This window comes from Orbicella faveolata, unplaced genomic scaffold (assembly GCF_042242905.1).
Source record: "Orbicella faveolata isolate gen_17 unplaced genomic scaffold, um_ofav_v1 contig_26, whole genome shotgun sequence".
Lineage (NCBI taxonomy): Eukaryota > Metazoa > Cnidaria > Anthozoa > Scleractinia > Merulinidae > Orbicella > Orbicella faveolata.
The window spans coordinates 21,289,216-21,312,500 of record NW_028301554.1 but is presented as its reverse complement, the minus strand read 5'-3'; the positions used below and the strand labels follow the sequence as shown (position 1 = coordinate 21,312,500).

At 40.1% G+C, this 23,285-nt stretch overlaps 3 protein-coding genes and 1 pseudogene across 4 annotated transcripts in view; 3 read left to right on the top strand and 1 right to left on the bottom strand.

Moving 5' to 3' along the window:
• The first annotated feature begins 5,535 nt into the window (after positions 1 to 5,535).
• LOC149108506 (uncharacterized) lies at positions 5,536 to 13,698 on the top strand. The gene is made up of 2 exons (XM_020759994.2): positions 5,536 to 5,865; positions 9,888 to 13,698. Exons 1-2 carry the CDS (start codon positions 5,559 to 5,561, stop codon positions 12,644 to 12,646), a joined length of 3,066 nt encoding a protein of 1,021 aa, XP_020615653.2. The 5' UTR covers positions 5,536 to 5,558; the 3' UTR covers positions 12,647 to 13,698.
• A 3,553-nt stretch (positions 13,699 to 17,251) lies between these two features.
• LOC149108505 (uncharacterized) lies at positions 17,252 to 18,697 on the top strand. Its single transcript, XM_089295087.1, has one exon. It carries the CDS (start codon positions 17,771 to 17,773, stop codon positions 18,587 to 18,589), a length of 819 nt encoding a protein of 272 aa, XP_089151213.1. The 5' UTR covers positions 17,252 to 17,770; the 3' UTR covers positions 18,590 to 18,697.
• Positions 18,698 to 18,912: 215 nt separating this feature from the next.
• LOC149108504 (uncharacterized) lies at positions 18,913 to 21,960 on the top strand (annotated as a pseudogene).
• Positions 21,135 to 23,285, bottom strand: part of LOC110053724 (uncharacterized) — a 35,198-nt gene continuing 33,047 nt past the window's right edge. For both annotated transcript variants that reach the window (XM_089295072.1, XM_089295073.1), the window contains 2 exons: positions 22,918 to 23,097; positions 21,135 to 22,137 (listed from right to left, as the gene is read on the bottom strand). In XM_089295072.1, the coding sequence (XP_089151198.1) occupies positions 22,015 to 22,137; positions 22,918 to 23,097 (303 nt within the window). In that variant the 3' untranslated portion in view covers positions 21,135 to 22,014. The remainder of the gene's footprint in view (positions 22,138 to 22,917; positions 23,098 to 23,285) is intronic.

Sequence of the window (23,285 nt, the reverse complement as noted above, 5' to 3'; positions counted from 1 at the left end):
CTACAAACGATCAGAGCGAACTTCCGGTGGAGACTGCAATAAGACACGGACAAGATGACGTGGCTGCTTTCTTTATAAGGAGAATAGATCACAGAAGGTTAGTACATTTATGTTTAGTATCATAACGCTTTTCAATAAAAGAGGACAAAATGTGCAACGATATTTGTCCTCAAACATGATCTGTTTCCGAGAAGCGAATTGTGACCTTCGAGGAACAGTACAGATATGTCCAATGACAAATATTCAAGCCAAGTGGAAGTTGCCATGTTTTATATGAAATAGGCTCGCAAAATGTCCTTGCAAAAGTTCACCCCTTTTGGAAGACCTCTTTTCCAAGCTGTTGAACGTCAAATTAATTCTGTTGGCTTCCAAAAAATATTGCTAATCTGTTAAATTTAGCATCGTAAATTCTAAACCTCGTGGGCTCATGGAATAATTGTTCACTATTCAGTTAAGCAATTTTAACTTAAAAGTTGGGAACGTAAAATGCGAATTTTTAGAACTTGGGGATATTTTAACGACTGTTCCATGAACAAAAGAGGTATCATTCGATCGTCTCGGCGGTTGCAAACGATCGCGGCGATCGAAACGATCGGGCAATTATATGAGAACCAACCTTAAGTGACACTTGCAGCACTCATTTTCCATATACGGGGAAACACTGGTGTAATGGCTGATGACAATGATTCAGTGAACTAATTAGATAGCTAGAAATGTACTTTTTGAGGTTGAGAATTTAATAACATGAGATATTCCCCAGTTTTGTGACGTATTTTAGACCAATCGCGCGCGAGAACAAAAAGATTTCATTGATGGATTGATTACAATAGCCCTTTCGGAGTAAATTCTGTGCGTATCAAATTCTGTTGATTTTTAGGTTCTTAACTCAGTGTTATTTTTAAAACTCGCTTTATTTCTCGGATCACGTTCCTTCAGTTACTAGCATACAAAAGTAAGTTAACTGAACGCGATAATAATTTCTCGTCCAGCATTTCTCTGATTGCCGTAACATCATATTCCTAGAGTTAGAAACTTGTTCAGGACGACACAACAAAGAGCAGCTCCGCTAAGCTTGGTAAAAATGACGGAAGAATTTAAGAAAGTGGTTATGGACTAACTGAATAGTTACTGAATTGATCTTGAAAAATATCTGTAATGGTTCGTTTTGGTAGCATGAATGAATGAACGAAAGAACGAACGAACGAACTGAATTGACGTGTTTAACACTATCCTGCAGAGGGAAAACATAATGACCCATCCTCCTCGCATAAACACACTGGTACCTTAAAAATTTACCTCATGCAGTTGTCGCTAAACAGTTTACTCCTTTGATTGGTTAACATCATGTCCGTATCTATAAATTGAAAGTCTAAGTTCCCACACGCTTCGATATTTTACGACCCCTACATGTTGCCTTAAAGTAAATGTTTTCACTGTTTCTTATACGTTTTCTTTCTCATCCACAACTGAAGAAAACCATCGTGGCTGTGCTGGATTGTCTTATTTCTCCTCGCTGGCCACACCCACCATGTCTGCCATCTGACATTGTCCCGTGCCTCTCTTGGGAACAGCTTAAGGATACACCCACTCATTTTCACGTGAGCTTTGACATCCTGGAGAGTGACGTTAATGGAAGATTCCCGGATGATGCTGAATATGAGTGAACTCCTAAGTCTTGTTATTACAAATTGACCTTTCATAAATCTGATTTTTTTGTACATGTAGGCTAAATTTTCGATTCTTGAAAATTAATAGATTAGGGCAGGTATTCTTGATCATTGGTGGTGATAATATATGAAAACAATTTTGCAGAAATGGCGAACAGCCCTATCAGAAAAAAACAAACAAAAGAAGATTGAAGTCACCTTGTGACGTCAAAAAACCCTGACCCACGTACAATTGAAAAATATGATAATTAGTAACTTGGCAATACGGCGATTGGAGAAATTGGTCAGAGATATGACGAAGTATTGACGTCAAAAACGACATCATCTGGGACCAAATCTTGGACAGAAATCGTTTGTGCTTTCATATGCCATTTCTATTTTCCGATGTCAACTCCAGTGAGGCAAGTCGAGGAAATAGGTTGTGGATTAAACCGAGGTAAGCCAGAGATTCGTTTTATGCGAAAAAAAAACACTGATCATTGACTTCAGAAAAACGAAAAATATCTCTAACTGATTGTACGAATTCACTTGGGACAGAAATCCTGAAACTGCGAACTACATGCCAACCTTAGAGGAAATCGTAATCTACTATTTCTTGAAATCATTTACTTGATTCCTTAAGATTCCTTTATTCATCACGACAAGATATATTTTTGATAAAAAAAAGCAATTTTACTCCCTCGTGTTCATGGCTAACACTTCTGATTTTTTATTTCTTAAGCCCGTTGTAAATCACCCTCTGTTTCTGTTAATCTCCTTACAAGAATTGGCCAAATCATATGGTATTGATGCCTGCACCCGAAAACTTGTCTACACAAGAAATTTCAAGGGCTAGTGTAGCATTTCTGGGGGAGTTTTTGTCGCATCAATTAGATTAAGATCAAGTGGCAAATTACATGTAATTAGCATTGGATACATAGGAGACTAAGAATTAAACGTTTTGAGTTCATTTATCTGTTCTATTGATCAGCGGCGCTAAAGCACGAATGCACGAATACACAGTTTGGCCATGTTTTGGGAAGGAGGGTGTGGGAACTGTTCCATTAAAATAAACTACAATAGGTCCCATAAGCATTGCGAAACAATATTACAAAACCCAAAATGGTAGAACAACAGAGTGTGCATATAAAGTGACATATTTTAGATCTCATCATACATGTTGCAGATTACTTCCAGTCCGACAATGGAATTCTACCTTCCTCTTCGTTGTCTTTCATCGAGTGATTACCTAAACCACCTTCATCACTACAGATTTGGGACCGTATAAACAGAAGGATGTATGAATTCCATCCCGAGTTAGCACCCTGTCCACAACATGGCCGGCTGGGAGGCTCTCCAGTAGTGCTGATTCACCATTTCCATCCGCCGAGTAAAGCTGGTAAAGGACGTAGCAGCCGTGATACATTGTCCCCTACCTTGGTAATTCACGATCCTTCCTCCTCGCTGTACTCAGTGCGTTTGCCGCCTGTCAACGAGGACAGAATCTCTCCCTCCGGAAGGATTGCTTTCAAGAAGCTTCGTGAAGAGGTCTACTTCTCATTTAAATAGAATTCTTGGCAGCGATACTTTGGGAAGCAGAGATGGCGCAGTGGTGAGAACGCTCGAATCCCACCAATGTGGCCTGGTTTCGATTCCGGCCCGGTGCCATATGTGGGTTGAGTTTGTTGTTGGTTCTCGCCTTGCTCGGAGGATTTCTCTCTTGTTACTCACATTGCTTCCACAAAAGCAAACATTTCCAAATTCCAATAGGCCATTTCCGAGTCACCTTGTGCCTCCGTTTCAAAACGAGTCTTCGTGCAAAACCTCTCATAGGGAAATGAGTTTGATTTGTATGAAAACTAACATGTAGGCGGAACACATTTCCATATGAATGGTTTCGCATTGAACTCGTTTTGACACAGAGGCAAAAGGCAACTCGGAAAATTGCCTATTCGACCTGGATAGAGTACCAGCATGAAAACCATGCAGTTTTAACTGGTTTTCAATATTACAATATTTAGAGAGGAATATTTCAGTAGAGAGGAATAGAGTTTTCAATATTACAATCATGATTTAGTAAAAGGCTGATGTGGCTTCCTCTCTAAATATTGTAATTTAGTTATTTATTTAAAGGGCATGTTAACGTTTTTCTTGAGAAATGTTAATAAATATTTCAAGTGCAACGTAGATGCGTTACTTGATGATTTGACACGAGGCATAAAAGACAGCGTAGAATTAGTGCAGAAAATGTTCCTCGTGAACTGTGAAGGAGTACTAGCAGCAGTGTTAGCAACAGCGAAGGAAGAAAGTTGTCACTGTTAAAGGGGCTACGTCACACAAAGTTCGGCAATTTCAGCTCTGCCTAACTGGCCTCACAATTAACTGAAATATCAAAATAACAGTTCAAAACTGTAGAACTCAAAAGAAACCCAGGAAAGCCAAAAGGGGCATGGATGGACAAATCTTCTTTCCCCCTCCACCCAAGCAACCGCAACCGCAGCCGCAACACGACAACACAACTCGCCTTTCAAGTGAAAATATGAAAGAACATATATATTTGAATTGTAGAGAAAGATATCAAGACGTAGTTCGTAGTTATACAAAGAACTTGAGGAACAAAACAAATAATGACTGCCAACTCGCAACTGTAAGTTGTACAAGAATTACTCAAGAGAATAAGGGCGCAGACGACACGATTGAAACGATACACCTATCAGAGGCTGCAGAACGCTGGCAATGGCCGCCATCGAAGAATCACTCGAAATTAGTAGTACCCAGTCTACCCATAAGGTAGAATATGTTACCAGGGGTTTGTCACGTTTCATCCCGTATACATAGCCACAAGATTTGTCCTGACTTAGAGGGCTTATGCATTTATAATACATACGCCCTCAAAAAGGACCTGTCATTATCAATAAAGATGTTTATTTACAATATTGGGCACATGTAAGCGATATTTCTAAGTCAAGCTAATGGAATTTAAATGAAGGTAAGCTTTCTAAGATAAGGTTACTCAGTCCATTTTGGCACCTCCAAGACTGATTGACGCATTCAACATAAAGTATAATTAAGTAATACTGAATACAAACCACGAGGTTTGTCATCTTTCGCTTGAGAAAGGATGACAGCCCTGAGGCCAAAATTATATATTAATCTGGGCAGCAGGAAGAGATCTTTTAAAATGTTTCGACAATAAGATGTTATCAGATGTTTTCTGGAACAGTGGTATTTTGTTGTTTTAGACAGTTTTTTTTATACCTTTTAGGTCGTATCTTTTCAGGTCACTAAACTAACTTTTCAGCAAAGAATTGACTCCAGAAGCAATTGAACAAAAAGATCCGTTTAACAAAAGATGAGGAATAAATTCAGCAAGTGAGCATTCAAGTAATTTGCTACAATGTGTACACGTTTCACTGAGCAAAACATCAAATATCAGAAGTAATACTATCACTAGCATCCTTGAAATAAGATTCTCAAAATTGACTCAGTTTTAATGTCATATCACTATTTTTTTTGTTGTTGTCAAAATCAACTTAATGGCGCTTCTGGATCGTATGCGTCCTTTGGTTGAAGTGTCTCGCTGCCAAACATATGTCAGCTGCATTAATCCCAGAAGTCATACTTGCAAGATCACTGAAACTACTAGAGTCACATACGTCTATTGTATAATCAAATAAAAACCTCGATAAGAGTTTTTTTTTAATTTTTTTTTTTAATGGTTTAATCATGTTGTTGGGAGTTCAAAATTATCCTAATGGAATATACATTGGAAGATAGATTTTGGTATGAGATTAAATTACTCGATTTATTATTTTTCCATCCGCCTCAACCTGCCTCTTTATTTCCGGAGGCCACTCGGTGTATATATAACGAGGCTTCAAAGAGTGCGGCGACTGACATTTGATTTCGACAATGTGGAGTAGGATGAAGAGATCTTGCCAGCGCGCCTTCTTTGGCATGGTGCTCAAATGCTTCACAGTTTTCCTTCTGGCGTATATCTGCTGTTCTTCCACTCCGAAGCAAACAAGCGAGGTTGAGCAAGGAAGGAGTTATATAAACGACCAAAAATCTGTTTTGAAACAGCTCGGACTACAAATTCAGTATCCCACTTGTCTACCAAACTTGGAAGATAAGGATCAAAACGATGTGACCAAGCGTAGCAGGCTTAAAACATCTGAAGTCAATGTTTGGAAGAAAGATTTCCATTCTCCAGACGCGGGTAAGAGAAATTCATTTTCCTTGTTTTCGATTTAGTTTTAAATACCTCCCACCACTTTTCTTTTGAATAAAAAAGAAACAAATTAAAATTTGATTTCAGTCCGTAGTGCCAACATGATTCCCAGAGCCTGGTTTCACGTTGTGGTCAATTATCTGCACGGAAGGCCTTTAATCCACTCCGCGCTTTTTTAAAGAGAATTGTCACCCCAAACTTTCGTGATATGAGAAATTTAATGTCTGTTGTTTTCGGATTGATAAAAATGCCGTTTTGGACTTTGGCTGAGTTAGGTATTATTTTCAGAAAGGCAACAGCTGCTAAGGTTTTCGGGAAACAGACAAAAAAAGCCCCTAATAAATTTTAGAAGACTCAAGTTCCCTTAGCACGAATGACCGAACAGATGAAAGTTTTATAGCGCAGCCTAAACTCAACCTTCAACGTTGAAAGCACTCTGGATAGCCTAACACAGCGTTCAATATAAGTGATTTTGAGTTCGAACTGAAATCCTTTACCTTGAACTTGTTCCGCTCTATTAGTATCCCGGATATCATGAACTCTCAATTTCTCGAAACAATTTTCGTTTCCCTTGGAGGTTTCCACTGACAGTATCTCAACGGTTTATACTATCAGCTTTCTTAAATACATTACGTCTTCTTCGTCTCGAAACAGAAGTCAATTTGCTGAACGAAACATTAACACTGTTTTGATAAGAAATCACATTGAGAAGGAAAGTCCCAATTAGTGTATGCTAATGTCACTTCAATGTTGTTGTCACTGCATCTCGTGACCATGTCCTAACCGCAGTTATGGCACAATTAAAACTTGCTGTTCTCAGAGGGTCCTTAGGACTATGGGTTCCAATTAATTCAATGCAACATGTTTTGTTTTTATGTACATTATCTATAAAGTTTCACCAATAACAGTTGTAGTCTGTGCAGCTCCATATGCTCATTACCGGTATATTATTCCTTGGTAAACTCTTTGTCTTGGTAATCAAATGGTGATCAGCAAAATTTAGAAATAATTGAAAGTTTTCTTTTTCAAATTTTTATGCATTTTTCGCCAGCCTTAAAAGCAAGGCGAATGAGATGGAGTATATTTGTCAAAAGTGTGATTTTCCGCTGGATGAGGAACGAATGAAGCGGAAAACGTTTTTCTCACATACGGCTGGGAGTCTGAGTACACGTTTGTGGGGGGTTTCAGGTCACGTGGCTTGTGCAAGGTTCAGTTTTTGTTTTGCCATCCACCATTGCCTGACATGCCCCACCCACCCACCCGTGAAGTATTTTAAGAACGTATTAAGGTTACAGTATACCTTCAGGGGTGTCTCGCGCGCAAGCGATGTAGCGCGTGCAGTTTAAGCTGTAGATACCTAAACCCCTATATCAAATTAAAGCTTATGGAGCTGGCTATCAAACTACACCAACAATTTTGAAAGAAAATGAATTGTGGAATTTTTCACGACCACTAAATGCGAGCGCCCGAATCACCTTTCGAAAGCTACAAGTCAAAGCGAATTTCGTTTTTCGTCAATTTAATTTTTTCCTCGGTTTCAGGGCTCAAAGCGCTTAAAAAACGTGTCTGCGTTTTGGCATATTCGATTGCAGTAAAAAGTTACAGAACATTTTCGAAATAGGATTAAAAAAATGTGGAGTGATCGTACAAAAATCGCTCTTGAAGAAAAAGTATTTCGAAATTAACAATTCCCAGACACGCTTTTGTAGTTTATATGTTAAACTAGCCACTGTCCAAATTTAAGAGAAATTGAACAAATTCCCTTTGAGTTATAACTCTTTAAAGTGTCTGCTTCAAGTGAAAAAATTTATTCGAGAAAACAGCGCTAAGAAAAATTTTCTGCTTCGCGAACAAACTCCGCCCACAAACGCCTTCAACTGGGTTCTCAGGTAACTAAGCCAATCAGTGCAGGGAAAGTTTACTGCCGTTAACCGCCTGGTGAAATTTACGCGCGAATCTCTAAAAAACTCTTGTGTTTCGCAATGCGCTCAAGGAACCGAAGGCAGAGAGATAATTTTTCTGTAGCTCGGTTTTTCTTGAAGCTGGTCTGGCAAAATGGGGAAGACTAAAAAGGATACGAACGCTAGAGTGGCTGAGCGAAGGAAACAAACAAAAGACAGCGCGGAGAGCAACTGTGTGTGGGCAACTGTGCATGGATAATATTTCAAATGGTCTCAATGAGTCCGACGATTCGTCGATATCGGACTCATCAGAAGAGTCTCTGTCAGCATCCCTGTTATTGCTGTCAAGTTCCGAAATTTTTACAGAACCTTTCTTTTCTCTCACCACGAATATTTGCCCGCCTTATACGATAACTATAGCTTCATCCGCGTGGCGAACTTTCGCTTCTTCACTCATTGATGTATTTTCATTCGTTCTTCGCTGTTTTCGCTTTTTCGAACCGGTCCATGGTTTAAACGTGGTCTATGTTTACTTATAACTTAATAGAGACACGCCTAATATCAAAAATGCTGGGTAGTCGGAACAACAATGCTGATCAACTGAGTAGTCAATTCGTGACATCCATATAGGTAATTCCCGCGAAAATCGTCTCGGTTGATTACATATGCGCCATAGGGCTGTCAATCAAGAGGTAAACTTTTACTTCTGGTGAAAACGTAAAACCGCCATTTCTCCGCCAATATTTAGCCTTTTTCAAAAATTTTTTTCAGAAATTAGAGATTATTCTTCGACCTCTATTTTGACTCAAAAATCCAAATTTGAAGAAAATTGCCGACCCGAAGGTATACTGTAACCTTAAGTTGCAGTGAATTTATTCTCTAGCCACCTTTTTGTAAGGCAGCTATGTTGTTATGTTAATAAAGGCCAGGCTGCGTGGTTCGGCTTCGCATGGCCCCCAGCGGTGTGTGAGAACTAGAGATAAATCATCGCTCAGTTACACGTTTCCACAGTTTAGTTGACTCCCGGATTTCTTTACAAAAGATTAGTTTGTTGATTACCTTTCCGTGTGGTCGCGAGCACAGTAATCGATCAAGAATTGAACTTAATTTGCGCAATTTCCAAAATCAAATTACAATCGAAGACGTGCTTATATAACGAGCGATGAAAATAATCCAGATGTCGGGTTTGCAGTTCATCATTGATTTGAAGATTTTGCACCACCTAATCAGCGAATTAGGTGAAAAACCAAACCCAATTGGGAAGATCCTGAAGGGGGGGGGGGGGGGGGGGGGTAAAATACCATTTTCAAGCCTAAATTTTTCCCAAATCCCATTTCCCAATCAAATGTCAGCTCAGTCTCATTACCATACCTTTGTTTGTGACTCCCAGTCCCAGTGACCCAAATACAAATTTTCCCAACGAAAGCTAGGAAAATCCTAGTTTCTGTTTAACTCCCACAGGACTCTCAGCCGTGATCTTGCCAGACGCATTTTTCCGCGCCTGGCACCGTTCATTATTAACAGTTTGGTCCATTGTGCTATGATTCGTTTTATGATTGCCATAGTGAACTGTTTATTTTTCGACACTCGATTGACAACTGCATTAGAAAAGTTAGCTTGTGTTCGGCTCCAATGGACGGCAGAACACAAGTTATAGAAGGCTGCATTTCGGATTCTAGCAAAGCTAAGGGGCTCAAGAAGAGAGATCAAAAGCAGTTCCTGTTCAGTAAGCGCTATTTTTGTTTTGGGTTCTGTCTCGGGCAGTTGGATTTTGACACGACCTTTTACGAGATCTGATTGAAACTCAAACAACTTTTGTTTCTCGAGCGAGAATCAGTACTGGTCATGGGCCTAACAAAGTATAGTAAAACGCCTCTAAAATAAAAGGAAAATATTTGGTCGGTGTTCTACTGGGTATCTGAAACATTCGTGAAAGCTTGGGAAAACTACGAAAGGGTGTCGCAATACACTCTCGTGGTTTCGTTACCCATTGCATTTCTCATTCTCCCAAACTACCATTAATTCGTGTTGCTAATTAACGTAGCAGGAACAGAGAAAATGTTTCCTTTTTCTAAAGTTAAAATGCTTCTGTTTAAATGTTAATTCTAGGTAGTAAGGTCAAAAGGATGCGACGAAATATCAACCCAACTCCACTGAAAGACAATTCTATTTTATCACGATCCTCGGCGGATAACAGTGCGGATATGATGACGACAACCATTCTTATACAATCGTCCACACCAACGGTGCCACTTCTGTCTACTCCATCACTCGCTCCTCCGCCATCAAATTTGCTGGATAACATTACATCACCCATTCCCGTACAGTCGCCCACACCAGCGATGAGTGATGAAGACGTAAACATCACCATGCACTGCCAAAGTTACTGGTTTTCCTGCAGACGGCGGTGCACGCAAAAAAGAGAACTGGGAGGAACAGAAGAAAGACTTCAGTGTTTCTGTGACCGCAACTGTGTTTTTTTCAAAGACTGCTGCGCGGACTTTGACCAATATTGTTCCTTGTCCGGGATATCAGAAGTAGATACAAACAACCCGGATGACAATGGCCTGTGGGAGTGTATCTCTAGACATGGCTCCTTCGCCAAAGCTGCTGGCATATGGATGATTTCCTCGTGTCCAAGAAAGTGGACTCAGGTTGATATTAAGGAACGTTGCGGTAGAGATTTATTTCCTTCGTACGACAATCTAAAAGATAACGTGCCTGTTATCGACGGGGAAGGGAAAACGTTTAAAAATCGTTACTGTGCGCAATGTCATGGCTTAAATCTTACTGATCTGACATTTTATAATTTTGAACTCGACTGTGACGTCCCAGTACCAAAAGAGTACGAACGAAAAGAAATATTGAGCTTCGTTTCCGCTTTCTGTGACCGTCCTTTATGGCGTCCTCCAGTGCAAGCGACACGCAGGTACTGTCATAGGGTCCGACCTAATCTTAATTGTAATGACAATTCCCTTCATCCAAACGTGCAACAAAAATGTCTTAACGGATCTTTGAGACTTGCATACCAGACAGGTGGTTCAGATAAAACGACATTTTTCAATCCATACTGCGCTCTTTGTAGTCATTTAAAAACGACTGAACTGAGATGTGGCCCAGGACCATCTACTATTGGAAAAGATGGGACACTCGCAAAGCCCTTCTCTCTTGTCATGGATCTTGACTTTTCTGATCAGGATCATCGCTGGAGGGAAACGTCAAAAGTCCGTGGACTGAAGGTAACTTGCCGTCATCGCTATGTTTATGATTTTCATCTTGAAGTGTGCCGTCCCGGCATTGCACCCTCTGACGTCGCCACTGTCCGCGAGAAAACCTTCATCGTCAGTGTTTGGATGCGTTCCAATGTCGAGGCCTTGTCACCTTGGTGGCCTCTGATAACTAAAGTAAACTTTAAGGAAGCAATGGCGAAAGAGTTAAAGATGAACAAGTCTCTGATTTCTAACATCTCTATCGGAAATCCTTCGGGTCCCGTCTCCACTGTAGTGTTCAACATCAACATTAACCCCACGAAACAGACGAACGTCTCTACCCAATCTCTCCAAACTGCCATGAGTTCTCTTTCAATTATTCTAAACTATGCAAACTTTACTTTCTTTAAAATTACCGTGAAACCCTTTCACTGTGCTAAAGTTCAAACTTTCACGCCAAATGAATATACTAAGTCTGAAGGAAACGCAGTACGAGTTTGGAAAACAGGAGAAATATTTCAAGAAGCGGACTATTACACGGACGAAACGGAATGGTTAAACGGATCCTTAGTTCCTATCGGTAACCTTACAGTCTGCAAACAGCCGCGATTAAACTGTTCTGGGGTTTTAGTTGGGTTAAACGAGAGCGAATACATTATGTTACCAAACGGCTCACTTTATCGAAAAGATTCCCGTGAAATCTTCGAACTAGAAAGGTTTCTCATGAACAATGATACCATCTGGGTTTGTGCACAGTTTTCTTCAAGTTACGAAGTAAATGGAAGCATTGATCATCAGAGTAAAACAGATGGTGACTTTGCCTTAGTGGTTATTACCTATGTTGGACTTTCCCTGTCCATTGTAAGCTTTGTTTTAGTCTTGTTAACTTATTCATTATTTAAAGAACTTCGTACTGTACCTGGAATTAATCTCATGAATCTCTCTTTGTCACATTTACTAGTTGATTTGGTTTATCTTGCAACAGGCTATGTTGAAGCCAAAGTTCCATGCACAATTATTGCCATTTTGTTGCACTATTTTTTCCTAGTTTCTTTTGTGTGGATGTCAATCATCGCCTTAGAAACTTGGAAGGCATTCTCTAAAACCCGCATCAAACACAGAAATTCAAGCGGAGGGAAGCAACGTTCCATTTCATCGCGAAGAATTGCAGTGGGTTGGCTTCCTGCCTTTGTAATTGTCGTCATGTGTATTGCTCTTGACCAGTCCAACGCGGTTGGCTTTCACTATGGGGGTATAAAGGGGTGTTGGATAAACAATTCAATTGCAAATTTGTTTTCCTTTGTATTACCAGTTGCTCTTTCCATTTCATTTAATACGGTATTTTTCGTCTTGACTGCAAACGCCATCAGGAAAACAAGCAAGGTGGCGCAGAGAGCGACACATGAAACGGTGAAACGTAAAACTGCTGTGGTGTTTTTAAAGATCTTCATCTTGATGGGCTTTACTTGGATATTCGGATTTTTAAAGGTTCTGGTTTCTCATTATTTTGAATACCCATTTATCATATTCACCACACTTCAGGGACTGTACGTGGCGCTAGCATTTGTGTTTACATCGAGAGTCAAACAAATGTATCGCTCTCTCTTGTGTAAAGCGAAGACCAATTCGGGTACTGGGAGAGAAGATACGCGACTGTAAACGGCAAAAAATTGTTTCCGTTATCTTTGGTCCGAATCCATCATAGTTAGTAGAGAAGAATCTGAATCCATGTAGTCACAAAAAGGGACATTAAGTATCAGGATAAACATTGTATAGATAAATCATTTAAATGTAATTTAAAAGAAAAGGTTTGATAACGGATATCTCTGAACTTGCTCATCAGATTAATGCAGCCCTATGATAGTAGACTTCGTTTGTTGTTAGTGCTTTGAACTTTAATGGTGGAATCAAAAATTAGTACCACTCAGCTGAGTTATATTGGAAATTATATAGTATGTCGAATTATTCTCTCATTTTGATTTGTTCTTACTTATGATCAATTGGAGGAAGACGCATATATGAAGGCATTAACATTTTTTTCTATTTCATTATATAAAACAAATAGATTCCATGTTGCAATGCGTCTGTTCAGTAATAGATCACAGAAGACGTCAAAATGTGTTAAGAACATCAGTGGCACACTCGGCTATGGGCTATCGACTATCGCCTCGTGTGCACATTTTGACGTCATCTGTTATCAATTTAACAAATTGACGTCAGTTTTTTATGCGTCTGTCCTCTTATTGATGATAAATTGCGTCATGACATTGTCAAAGTGGCTGTGGAACCACGAGCCGCAGGCAATTTAGTAATTGGCAATTGTTTGTGTTCATTTCACTAGCAAAGCAGAGATATTCAAACCGGTTGTTGACAGGTACAATTAATATCTATTTCAAGTTTTGATTCCAGTTGTTTACGTATCTCGTCTCTAGAACAAAAATAAGGTTATACATCCATCACCAGCCACTATGCCTGTTTGACACGGCTGTGTTTGACATGATTGGACAGTAAATCTCTCTCACAAAAAGTAGATAGTCTCTTGGATGCTAATTTGTCTATCCATCAGTCAAATTTTAGAGCATGTTTACTCGATCGTCGATGTTGACATGTATACCATTCATGAAAAAATGCTCACTCTGGTCGAACTGCGTAGAATACAGAAGAAATGTAGTGTGAAAAACAAAAAAAATTAAAAAATTAAGCAATCTGAATTTTTTGCTTGAAGTAAGCTTATTTTAAAATACAAAATAATTAAATCACGGGTTTCGAATTTAAGATACGAGCACCGCCAGAATTTCAATGTGTACATAAAAAAAATACAATACAAAAACAGCCTACCTTAGGCTTGCCTTGGACTCTAGAAGGAGGGAAAGCGAGAGGAAAACCAACAAATTCTCTAACCAAGAAAAAAAAACTATGAGCCACGTCTGGTAAACACGATCTCACTTCCTGACTTTGACTTGTAACAATTCTTTGACCTCGCCGGCTGCGCTGTGGTGACCAATACATGATCACAGTCATAAATACCTCTCTCAGCTTTCATCTACGTGTGAGCAAAGCCCTAGGCAAAATACTTCATATTTACAAAAGCGAAACACATGAACCAAAATGGCCGCGCTCAACTTTAAAGGTCTTTGAGAAACTCGTACCCAGGCTCTCCATGTTATCGGCCAAAAGTTTACATCTGAGTGAGTGAACATTTGCATATTTTGCCCCATACTCATAGTCTTTTCTACGCTTCGCGGATCCACGACTAAAAATCATTGTACGTAAATATGTACCAGACATGCTAAAAAGTGAAAGGAGAAACAGTTTCAATTCTGGCTACATCTAAAGTACTTTCAACTCGAAGTATGTACCTTTTATACGGATATAAGGAGGAAATATAAAAGTGAACATAATGGCTCATATTTAACTTTTTATGGCACATAGAAATTCCGTTTGACAAAATGAGTAGTGATTATTGAACGCAGTTAATTTTATTTCAACCTAAGTCAAAGTAAGAGTCACGAACTTTAGTAAGATGACTGAGTAAGAATTCGAAATTTGTTTTCAATTACGGTTCTTTTTGTGCGAGAGACAGCATTTATTAGCATCAACCGTATAAAAAACTACACAACAACTCATATTTTAAGAGTTACTTACTTATGTTTAAGAGAAAGAGATAATTAAGAGTGGATGTCTCTAAAAATCAAAGAAAAATTAAAAAATCGCGGACATGGTCAAAAATTCGTTTCGTTCCATTTTTTGTCTACAGGTAGCTATAGGTACTAGCTAAAGTGAAATGAGGTTAGTTTGTGTAAATATTCATTTTGATGGGAATAAACCGTTATGAATTGCATGATCGAAAATGAGTGCGTGCGAGCTCGAAATTATGTAGTTTTCAGGCCGTCCTTAGATGAACTAAAATGCGACAGCAGGAATTCTCTAGTTATAAATATATACAGTTGGCCTTCCTTTACCAAGATATACTGATATTTTTTGTATCGTGTCCTTCCTGATGAAACCACGGGTTAATTACCAGAGGACGTCTTCGCCATTTTTAGTTCACGTCAAACCCGGCCTAATATATTGTGGCAAAAATGCATGTGGTAGTGTCTCAAAATTTCCAGCAATACTATCACGAGGGCTTATGAGGTAGGTCTTCAAATTCATCGTTTCATTTTTCTGGTATCTTCTACTGTTTCAATATACCAACCAACCAAACTTCGGTAAAATTGCAAATGGCGCCATATTCAAATGAACAACATCAACATTGCAGTGACACAAGCAAAGCATTGTTTGAGTCGCAGCCGCACTTAGTTTGTTATGTTTGCTTTGACATCAATAGTTCCTTACCTTAGAAATCTTTTATAGGCCCTTATTATGCTGCTTGGAAGATACTTTCGAAATACTGTCCTCTGCAAGTTGGTGTAAAGGGGGCCGACCGGCGCACTCATTGAAGCCACTGAGCCGGTGATGAGTAAACTTTAAAAGTTACTTGTTGTCGTCATTTTCTATAGCGTGTCGCCAGCCAGTTTCGTTTAGTCTACTTTGATCCTAATTTCGGCTTTTTTGACGTCCCACACACGAAAGATCCTGTACAACATGCCAGGCACCGCTAGCGAGTTGCACAGGTTCCTGTCTGCGTGTCGACTGCGTGACATGTGATAATCTGTCACGTAACGAGATCAACTAACAGTACATTCTGCCTCACGAATAAAATCTAAACAAATATATTGCCGTCATGAACAAAAAAGATACAGCAAAGAAACAGACTTTACAAAATGTCACAAATTTAAAACGTACAGTGAAAACTTTATGGAACGAAAATAACGATTCAATTTTCCCACGGGAAACAAATGTAACCAGTTAACGAAAGTAAACAAAAAGCAAAAGCGTAATAATCGTCGGTGAAAGTAATAAAGATAACGGTTGCTTAAACTCCAGCAGAAAAAAATGTCTTGCTCTTTCCTTGATATTGTTGGTGGCGTTTGTGGTGCAGAGGAACGCGCAAGGCATCCGTCCACTCAGACAGTATCGCTGTCATCGTGCAGCAAGGATATCAGAAGCCACAAGCGTTTTTTACAGTTTTCAGGTGTTGAGACAGAGATAGAACTTATCTTAGCAAGAAGCGGGATTTTCGTGAAGCCCGTCCATTTTTGGGAAATGACTGTTTGCCCGTTGCATCGATCAAGCCTTGGAATCGGATGGAGAAGAGCTAGTAGATTATGTTCTGTGCCTCAGGATGTCTCCGGTCACAAAAAGGAATCTGAAAAAGTACCCGCAGCAGAAAGGGGAATTAGTTTGCAGCACTCAATACAAATTTTTGAGCTTACGAAAAACCTCGTACCCGTCGGATCAGGTAAGCGATTACAATGTTTATTCTCACTTTATGCAAGGATAAACATCCGTATAGCTTCTCATTTCACGCAGGGTACTTGGCGGGAATCACAGACTTCATATCCTTACTTCAAATCACTTCACTGCCGCGTAAAATAACGCCAAGTTTAACAGCAAAATTATTTTTATTTCTCACGAGTTTTCAGGATTTTTGCAAATACTTTTACGTCGGAACCTTGTTCAAACACGGGCATTTACTCAACATTTTCACCTTCTTCAAGACTTAATCAAAAGGGGAACACTCGAATTGAAATATTTTACAGATATTAGAATTCCTTCCAACAATGCTCGGAAAAAAGGAAAGGAACGTAAAAGACTGACTTGTGACAAGGTAAAATACAGATTGCGTAATCAATTTGAGGTTTGTGGGGCTTTTTTCCTGGGCTAGGTTTGTTCTTTTGCCACATTCAGAGTTATTTGTTCAAGGGGGATGTGTAAAGTAGAAAAGAATAAATTAATCCTTTCTCTCCAAATATTAAAGGAATTTGTGTACGATGTCGACAGTCCCTGGCAAAAACAAAAAATCATTTAGAATCGCAGGACTTGGGTGCCACAGGAGGTGTGGAAAACATCACAAAAGGTTTATGTGGTCTAAGCTTGGTGAGTTTCTTCAAAGTGTTTATGAAAAATTTCTATCCAATATAGTTAATGAAAGTGAAAAACCTTAACGCGTTCTCTGAATTCTCCCTTCTCCGCCCTTTTCAGGGGTTCAACCCACGCGGGAGAAGGGCGTGTCGAGGATAACATCAAAACGCCGCCATGGCCGCCCGTCAACGACTGGGCAAGACATGCATGGCACAAGAATTGGAAAAGCGTGTCCTGCCCGGACAGCCAATCACATCCCAAAATATAGCCAAATAATAAAGGTTTTAAATTAATATATGGCTTCTCAACTTTTTTTCTAAATGTTCCAAATGGAAAATAATACTGAGTAGTAACTGGATGAAGATATCAGGATAGATTACCAGTCAATTAAATTAATTATCGACTATTACTTTCCAGCGCGCATGCGACTTGCGCTTTTATACACGACACCCCGCGCTTGCACACGGTTGATCTCATTTCGAAGCCATCCAAAGCAATGTGTTCACTTTTTTGTCAGGTTGATGAACAAGCGAGTGACTTTGATATTCCTGCCATTACTTGTCCTGTAACTGTTGGTGATGAATCTCTGCCAGGAGGTTCTACATCCAGACGGCAGAGCCTTTTTTTCCGCAAGAAGATTCCGAAGAGAGTGATGAAGGCTCCAGTCTAGACAACGAGTCCCAGGAGCAGCTTAATCGCTTCTTACAGCTTCGAGACGTCAGTCCAGTACGTCACACGTTATCAGTGCCGTGGAATACAGCGCACGAGCGTACTAAACGCAGATACCTACGGAAAGCTCAACAATGTATATCTGCAATGCTTGATGTTCTGGCACCTGAAAATTCGCAAGAACTGTGGACGGAGCTTTGTGATCGTCATGCTGTAAGCAGAGAGTGTCAGGTTGTGGTCGAAGGTAGAAGTGAAAAAGAGACGGAGCTTCTTAGTGTATTTGCTGAGAGCTACTTGAACGCGCAACATTGGAGCACCAGACGACAAATACTCTCTTTGATGGCAGATAAGTTATCCCTTAAGGAGATGAGAGAGTTTATTCCAACCGTTACTAGCTATCGCTACAACATTGCCCGACGCCACAGGCTGTTACATGGAAGAGCTGCTCCTCTTCCAAACCAGGAGAAAAAGAGAATGAGAATTGAACCTGTAATATTAGACCATTTTGTTTCTTTCATGACGAGTCCACACGTAATTCAAGATGTTCCTTTTGGGGAAAAACTTCTGATATTGTCAACTGGTGAGATCATAAAAACACCCAATGTGATCAGAACAATGATACCAGAGCGCATTGTCCAGCAGTATCAACAATACTGCTGTGAGACCAACTTTGAGCCTATGAGTAAGAGAACCCTACAGAGAGTTTTGGCCGTGTGTTCTTCATCTGTTCGCAAGTCTCTGCAAGGAATTGATAACTTTTCAGCACAAGGACCGGAAGCACTTGATTATTTAGAGAAACTCGTAGACAAGCTTGTTGACTGTGGCAAGACTCAGCAATGGGCGAGGGAAATTAAGCAGCAACTTCGTTTGTCGAAGCAGTACCTAAAGGGCGACTACAAGGTGGGTGCATATTTTATTATTATGCGTTGCCTTTGCGGAAGTGATGTAGTAGACTTCTTACTATGATACACGGCTACCTTTTTCTTTCTCTCCAAGTCTTTTTTATGCTTAATTCATGAAACAAGAGGTTGCAATTCACTGTAATACGCTTACACACATGTATACAACGCTGAGAATCGGTTAAGTAATCTTTCTGAAATGTCGATGCGCATGCGTTGCTTTGCAAATATGCACTGAATCACGCCGTTGTCATTTTACTTTTTTTTAGGTACATGCAGTGGAGGCCTCAGAGGTTCCCGATCATTGTCGAATTTATGCGCTAAGTGATCCAAGCAATGCAGAATTTCGGGGCTCCTGCGACCACCTCCACAATGAGTCATGCGTGCAGTGTTATGAGTTAGAGGACGTCATGCGTACCATAGAAGATGAGTGTTCAATTGCGCTCTCGTCAGCAGAAGATCAAGCTGACATGCTGCATACTATCAAACAGGCAAGGGATGATATCACTAGCTGGAAAGCCCATCAGCTACGTTCAGTCCACCAAGCTGAGGCGAAGCATTCAGTTTTAGCCAAACTCGACAGCCGATCGGTGCTGTTAGTCCAGGACTGGGCAATGAAATATATGCCCCGAAAATATCGAGAGGCACAGTCAGACTGGTTTGCGAAGCGAGGATTGCCATGGCACATTAGCGTTGCCATAAGACGATCAGAGGGTTCTGAGCACTTTGAGTCGCAAACACTTGTTCACGTATTTCAAAGCTGCGCCCAAGACAGTGTGACTGTGGCTTCGATAATGCTTGACTGCCTCACTACCCTGAAAAAGGAAATTCCAGACCTGGAAATGGCTTATTACAAACAAGATAACGCTGGCTGTTATCACAGCGGAAATTCAATCATCTCAGCTAAGCTGGCCGGCGATGCCGTAGGAGTGGCTGTTGTAAGAAACGACTTCTCGGACCCTCAAGGTGGAAAGGGGGTATGTGATCGCAAAGCAGCAACAATCAAAGGAGACGTTGGAAGGTACGTAAACGAAGGCAATGATGTCATCAACGCTTTACAGCTCAAAACAGCCATTGAATCTGGCCAAGGAACCACAGGAGTGGGATGGCATAAGCTTACTCAACAATTTTGAGTACGATGAAACTGGCGTACGAGTGTGGAGAGCATTCAATGTGGGTTCTGGTAAAGTAGTGCCATGGGCAAAGTTCGAAGGAGTCATGAAGCAGCCCGAAAAATTGGATATCCTAGAATCCCCATCGCAGAATGTAAGTGGCGCACCGCCGTTCAAGATTGTGAGACACCGACATATCAAGAAAAGCTCTGTCAAAGCAGATTTCTCAACTGAAAACGAAAACCAAGATCGAAGCAGTATTGGTCAAAATAAGCCAGACGACATGCTTTTCCCGTGTCCAGAGGATGGATGTGTAAAAGCATACAGTCGCTTTGCAAACCTCCAGACACACCTAGATACTGGAAAACACCAAATGATGCTCGAACAGGAAACTCTCTACGATAGAGCTAAAAGAGAATATTCTTCCAAGCTGACGGAGGGATGCAGTCAAATTCCAAGCGTTCAAGTTACTGGCCAAGCAAAGAGTGACGCCTTGCTGTCTCTTCCAATGGGTTGGGCCCTGAAGACAATTAAGAAAAAAGTGCGTTTTACAAAGAAACAGACCGAATTCTTAACTGACCAATTTCAAAAAGGGGAGCAAAGTGGACGGAAAAGCGATCCACAGGAAGTTCGAAAGCAATGAGCTTAGCAAGAGACCAAGCGGTGGAACGCCGATTTCAACCTGATGAAGTCCTCAAGTCGCAGCAGATTAGTGGCTTCTTTAGCCGTCTTTCAGCAAAGAAGCGATTAGAAGTTACAGCCGCCGGTAACGAAGCAAAAGCCAGTGGAGTCTCAGAAGTGGCCGTGGAGGGTGCCGACGAGGACGAAATTTCCGCCGAAGCTGAGAGTCATCTATCTGCTGTGTGTGCGAATGTGATGAGAGATGTGGCTATTTAGCATCCGATTGTATCTTTCGATCTTAACATCTGCGAACTTGTACAAAAACGTACACTCACAACTTTAAGAGTGGATAGGCTAAGAGACATGTGCATCGACCTTGGGCTGGATATTTCTGACATTTCACCTCAGAAGAGGAAAAAGCCACACATCGCACGACTCACACAATTAGTCCAGGAGTGTACCTGCACTTCCAAGTAACTGAGCCCTGTACGTTTCACGAATAACTGATCCGCTGATTATAAAAGGCGGTGCGTATATAATTTTTAAGAGGGCGTTGCGTGACAGCAGAGTTCTACATATCGCATTTCAGTCACTCGAGCTCGCCGCTGCTGGTGGCATCTCCTCCAATTTGTGTTGACGATTTTCAGTATATTCGAAACTGGCGAGTGCAGAAGGCGCAGAAGGGATGCAAATGCTCGAATTCATGTTCACTGGATGCGAAGCAAACGTAAACTAACGGCTGTGTGGCAAATTTAACCTGTTGTGTGCAATTCAAATGTTCAACCTGTTGTGTGCAGAATTATGCAGAATTCACAGGGCGATTCACAGGGTAGGAAAAGTCGAAATTTGTTTCTCCTGTCACAGTATATGAAAATCAAGTGTAGTTATAGACATTTTAATATGTTTCTAGTCATTTCAACGGCCAGTGAAGATATAACTGACCAAAACAGTTATTTGTGTACAACGCGTTTAATTTTGTTATTATGCATCTCATTATGGCGTCATAGTATTTAACCGAATTACGGCCGGTGGTCATCTTTTGACTGTCAAAGGTCCCAAAGAAATAAAACCCAAATCGTAAAGAACTATCTTTCAAGGCTTCTTGGTAGTGTTATTGTAAACTTTGAGACACTACCACATGTATTATTTGCCAAGCTATTCTAGGCCACCTTTGCCTTAATTTCAAAAGGCCGAAGATGTCGTCTCTTAACAGAAACGTAGCTCCTACAGGAATAACACGAGACAAAAACTATCACTTTGTCTTGATTAAGCAAGTCCAACTCTATATTTCTATAGCTAGAAAAGTCCTTCTGTTACATTTTTGTTCGTATGACAACTGCCCGAAAAGTGCCTAATTTCAGGATCGCGCTTGGTGAAATTTGAGCAATTGACCCGCCGAAAGTTTTTAACGGTTTATTCCCGTTAAAGTGCATATTTCAAACATCTAACCCCATTTCCGTTTGTTTACTATATAAGGCTACCTACAAGCAAAAAATGAGCCAAATCGATTTTTGGCCGTGTCCGCGATTTTTCCGATAATCTTTGATTTTTACTGACATTTACTCTTAAGTATTCTTTAACTTTATATAACTCAGCGATGTTCCAGATGTAGATACAGTTTATAAACTGTGTTAGCTTGAAAATGAAGTGTAAGTAGGAACTAGGAACAAAATTCTCCGTAACATTAAAAGGGACATAAAAGCATCACTTCTGGTCTTGTATTTAATAATCCGAAAGTGATAATTCCAGTCAGTTCTATTCAAAGGTATGTATCCCACATTCCGTCAGTACACCAAGCTTCTTCCAGTAAACGTCGAATGTATGACACTCCGTGGTGTTTTTCTACATTCTCTTCAAAACAAAGGTTCATAACTTCATGCACCTGAGGAAAAATCAACTTAAAATTAGCCAAAAATATTTAATGTGTAAAAATCAAGACAATCGTAGCCACTGACAAAACAGTCGTTGTGCTCATACTTTGACAGTTTTTTTTAAGGGCTAATCAATAGCTAAAGGATACGGGATTCATTTTGAAAAAACTCAACACAATGAGAGAATTTCCTCGTACCAGGAGCTTAGATTTGACTTTGTCTTACAGAGCACCCGAAATGTTATACTTCAATCTTGGGTTCTCATCACAAAAACTTTAACATGGATTTAAATCTCTCCGAAGTTTAATTGCATGCATCGATTCTTTCTTGGTCAAGATATGGCTATTTTTTGAATCTGTGTTTGATTTAAGACAAACACGCGTGATGGTAGTAGTAGAAGCGTTTCGTCGAATTAACGTAACAGTATCTTTCAAAACGTGAAATAAGAAATGAAAAATGACAAAGCGTTTAAATATAGCCCATTGCCTATTTCCATCATTGCATAGCAATTGCGGAGAAGACCTTCAAAACTTCGTGATTTTGTTGGACTCTGTAGAATACCAACACCTTTGGAGATGAGGCACAACTAAACTTTGTTTAATGCAATTCCTCTCTGTGGAATCGAAAGGGTTATATATAGATGTTAGAAAAGGTTTCGCAATCTACACCCAACACTTGGCAATGAAACAAGCAAGGTAGGTATCTTTAGATATCCTGTGAGACTAGAGACTAATGACACGTACAGTAATGCATCATCCTTTTCTGAACTACAAACAGTGACATTTATTTACCTTGTTGTATTCACTGGAGCCATGGCAGTTTTCTAATAAGGTAGCTAACAACTGTCCAAATTGCTCAATATCGTTGCTATAGTTACTCTGTTCATCGACCGACCCGTTGCCATGGGCACCGGCTTTCTTCAAATTGGACGCTCGAGAAAATCCACCCAAGACTGCTCTTATAGGGGGAAGCTACAGAGAAGGTATTGTTCGAGTAAGAATAGGTTGTGTTTAGAAAAAGAGGAAAAAAATGCGAGGAATATAGTTGAAATATTTCCCGCTTGACGGGACACGTTTTTTCTTCTAGGCCCTCTATGTCATAGTAGTTATGTAATCTTACTTAGTTTAATTTTATGTTTGTTCCCAAATACACAGTTTTA

What these genes read in the sequence shown, in the direction of transcription:
- LOC149108506 (XM_020759994.2), top strand. Translation starts at nt 5,559, where the DNA reads ATGTGGAGTAGGATGAAGAGATCTTGCCAGCGCGCCTTCTTTGGCATG. An exon ending in TTTCCATTCTCCAGACGCGG is followed by an intron (nt 5,866 to 9,887) that starts GTAAGAGAAATT and finishes TGTTAATTCTAG; the next exon opens with GTAGTAAGGTCAAAAGGATG.
- LOC149108505 (XM_089295087.1), top strand. Translation starts at nt 17,771, where the DNA reads ATGCTTGATGTTCTGGCACCTGAAAATTCGCAAGAACTGTGGACGGAG.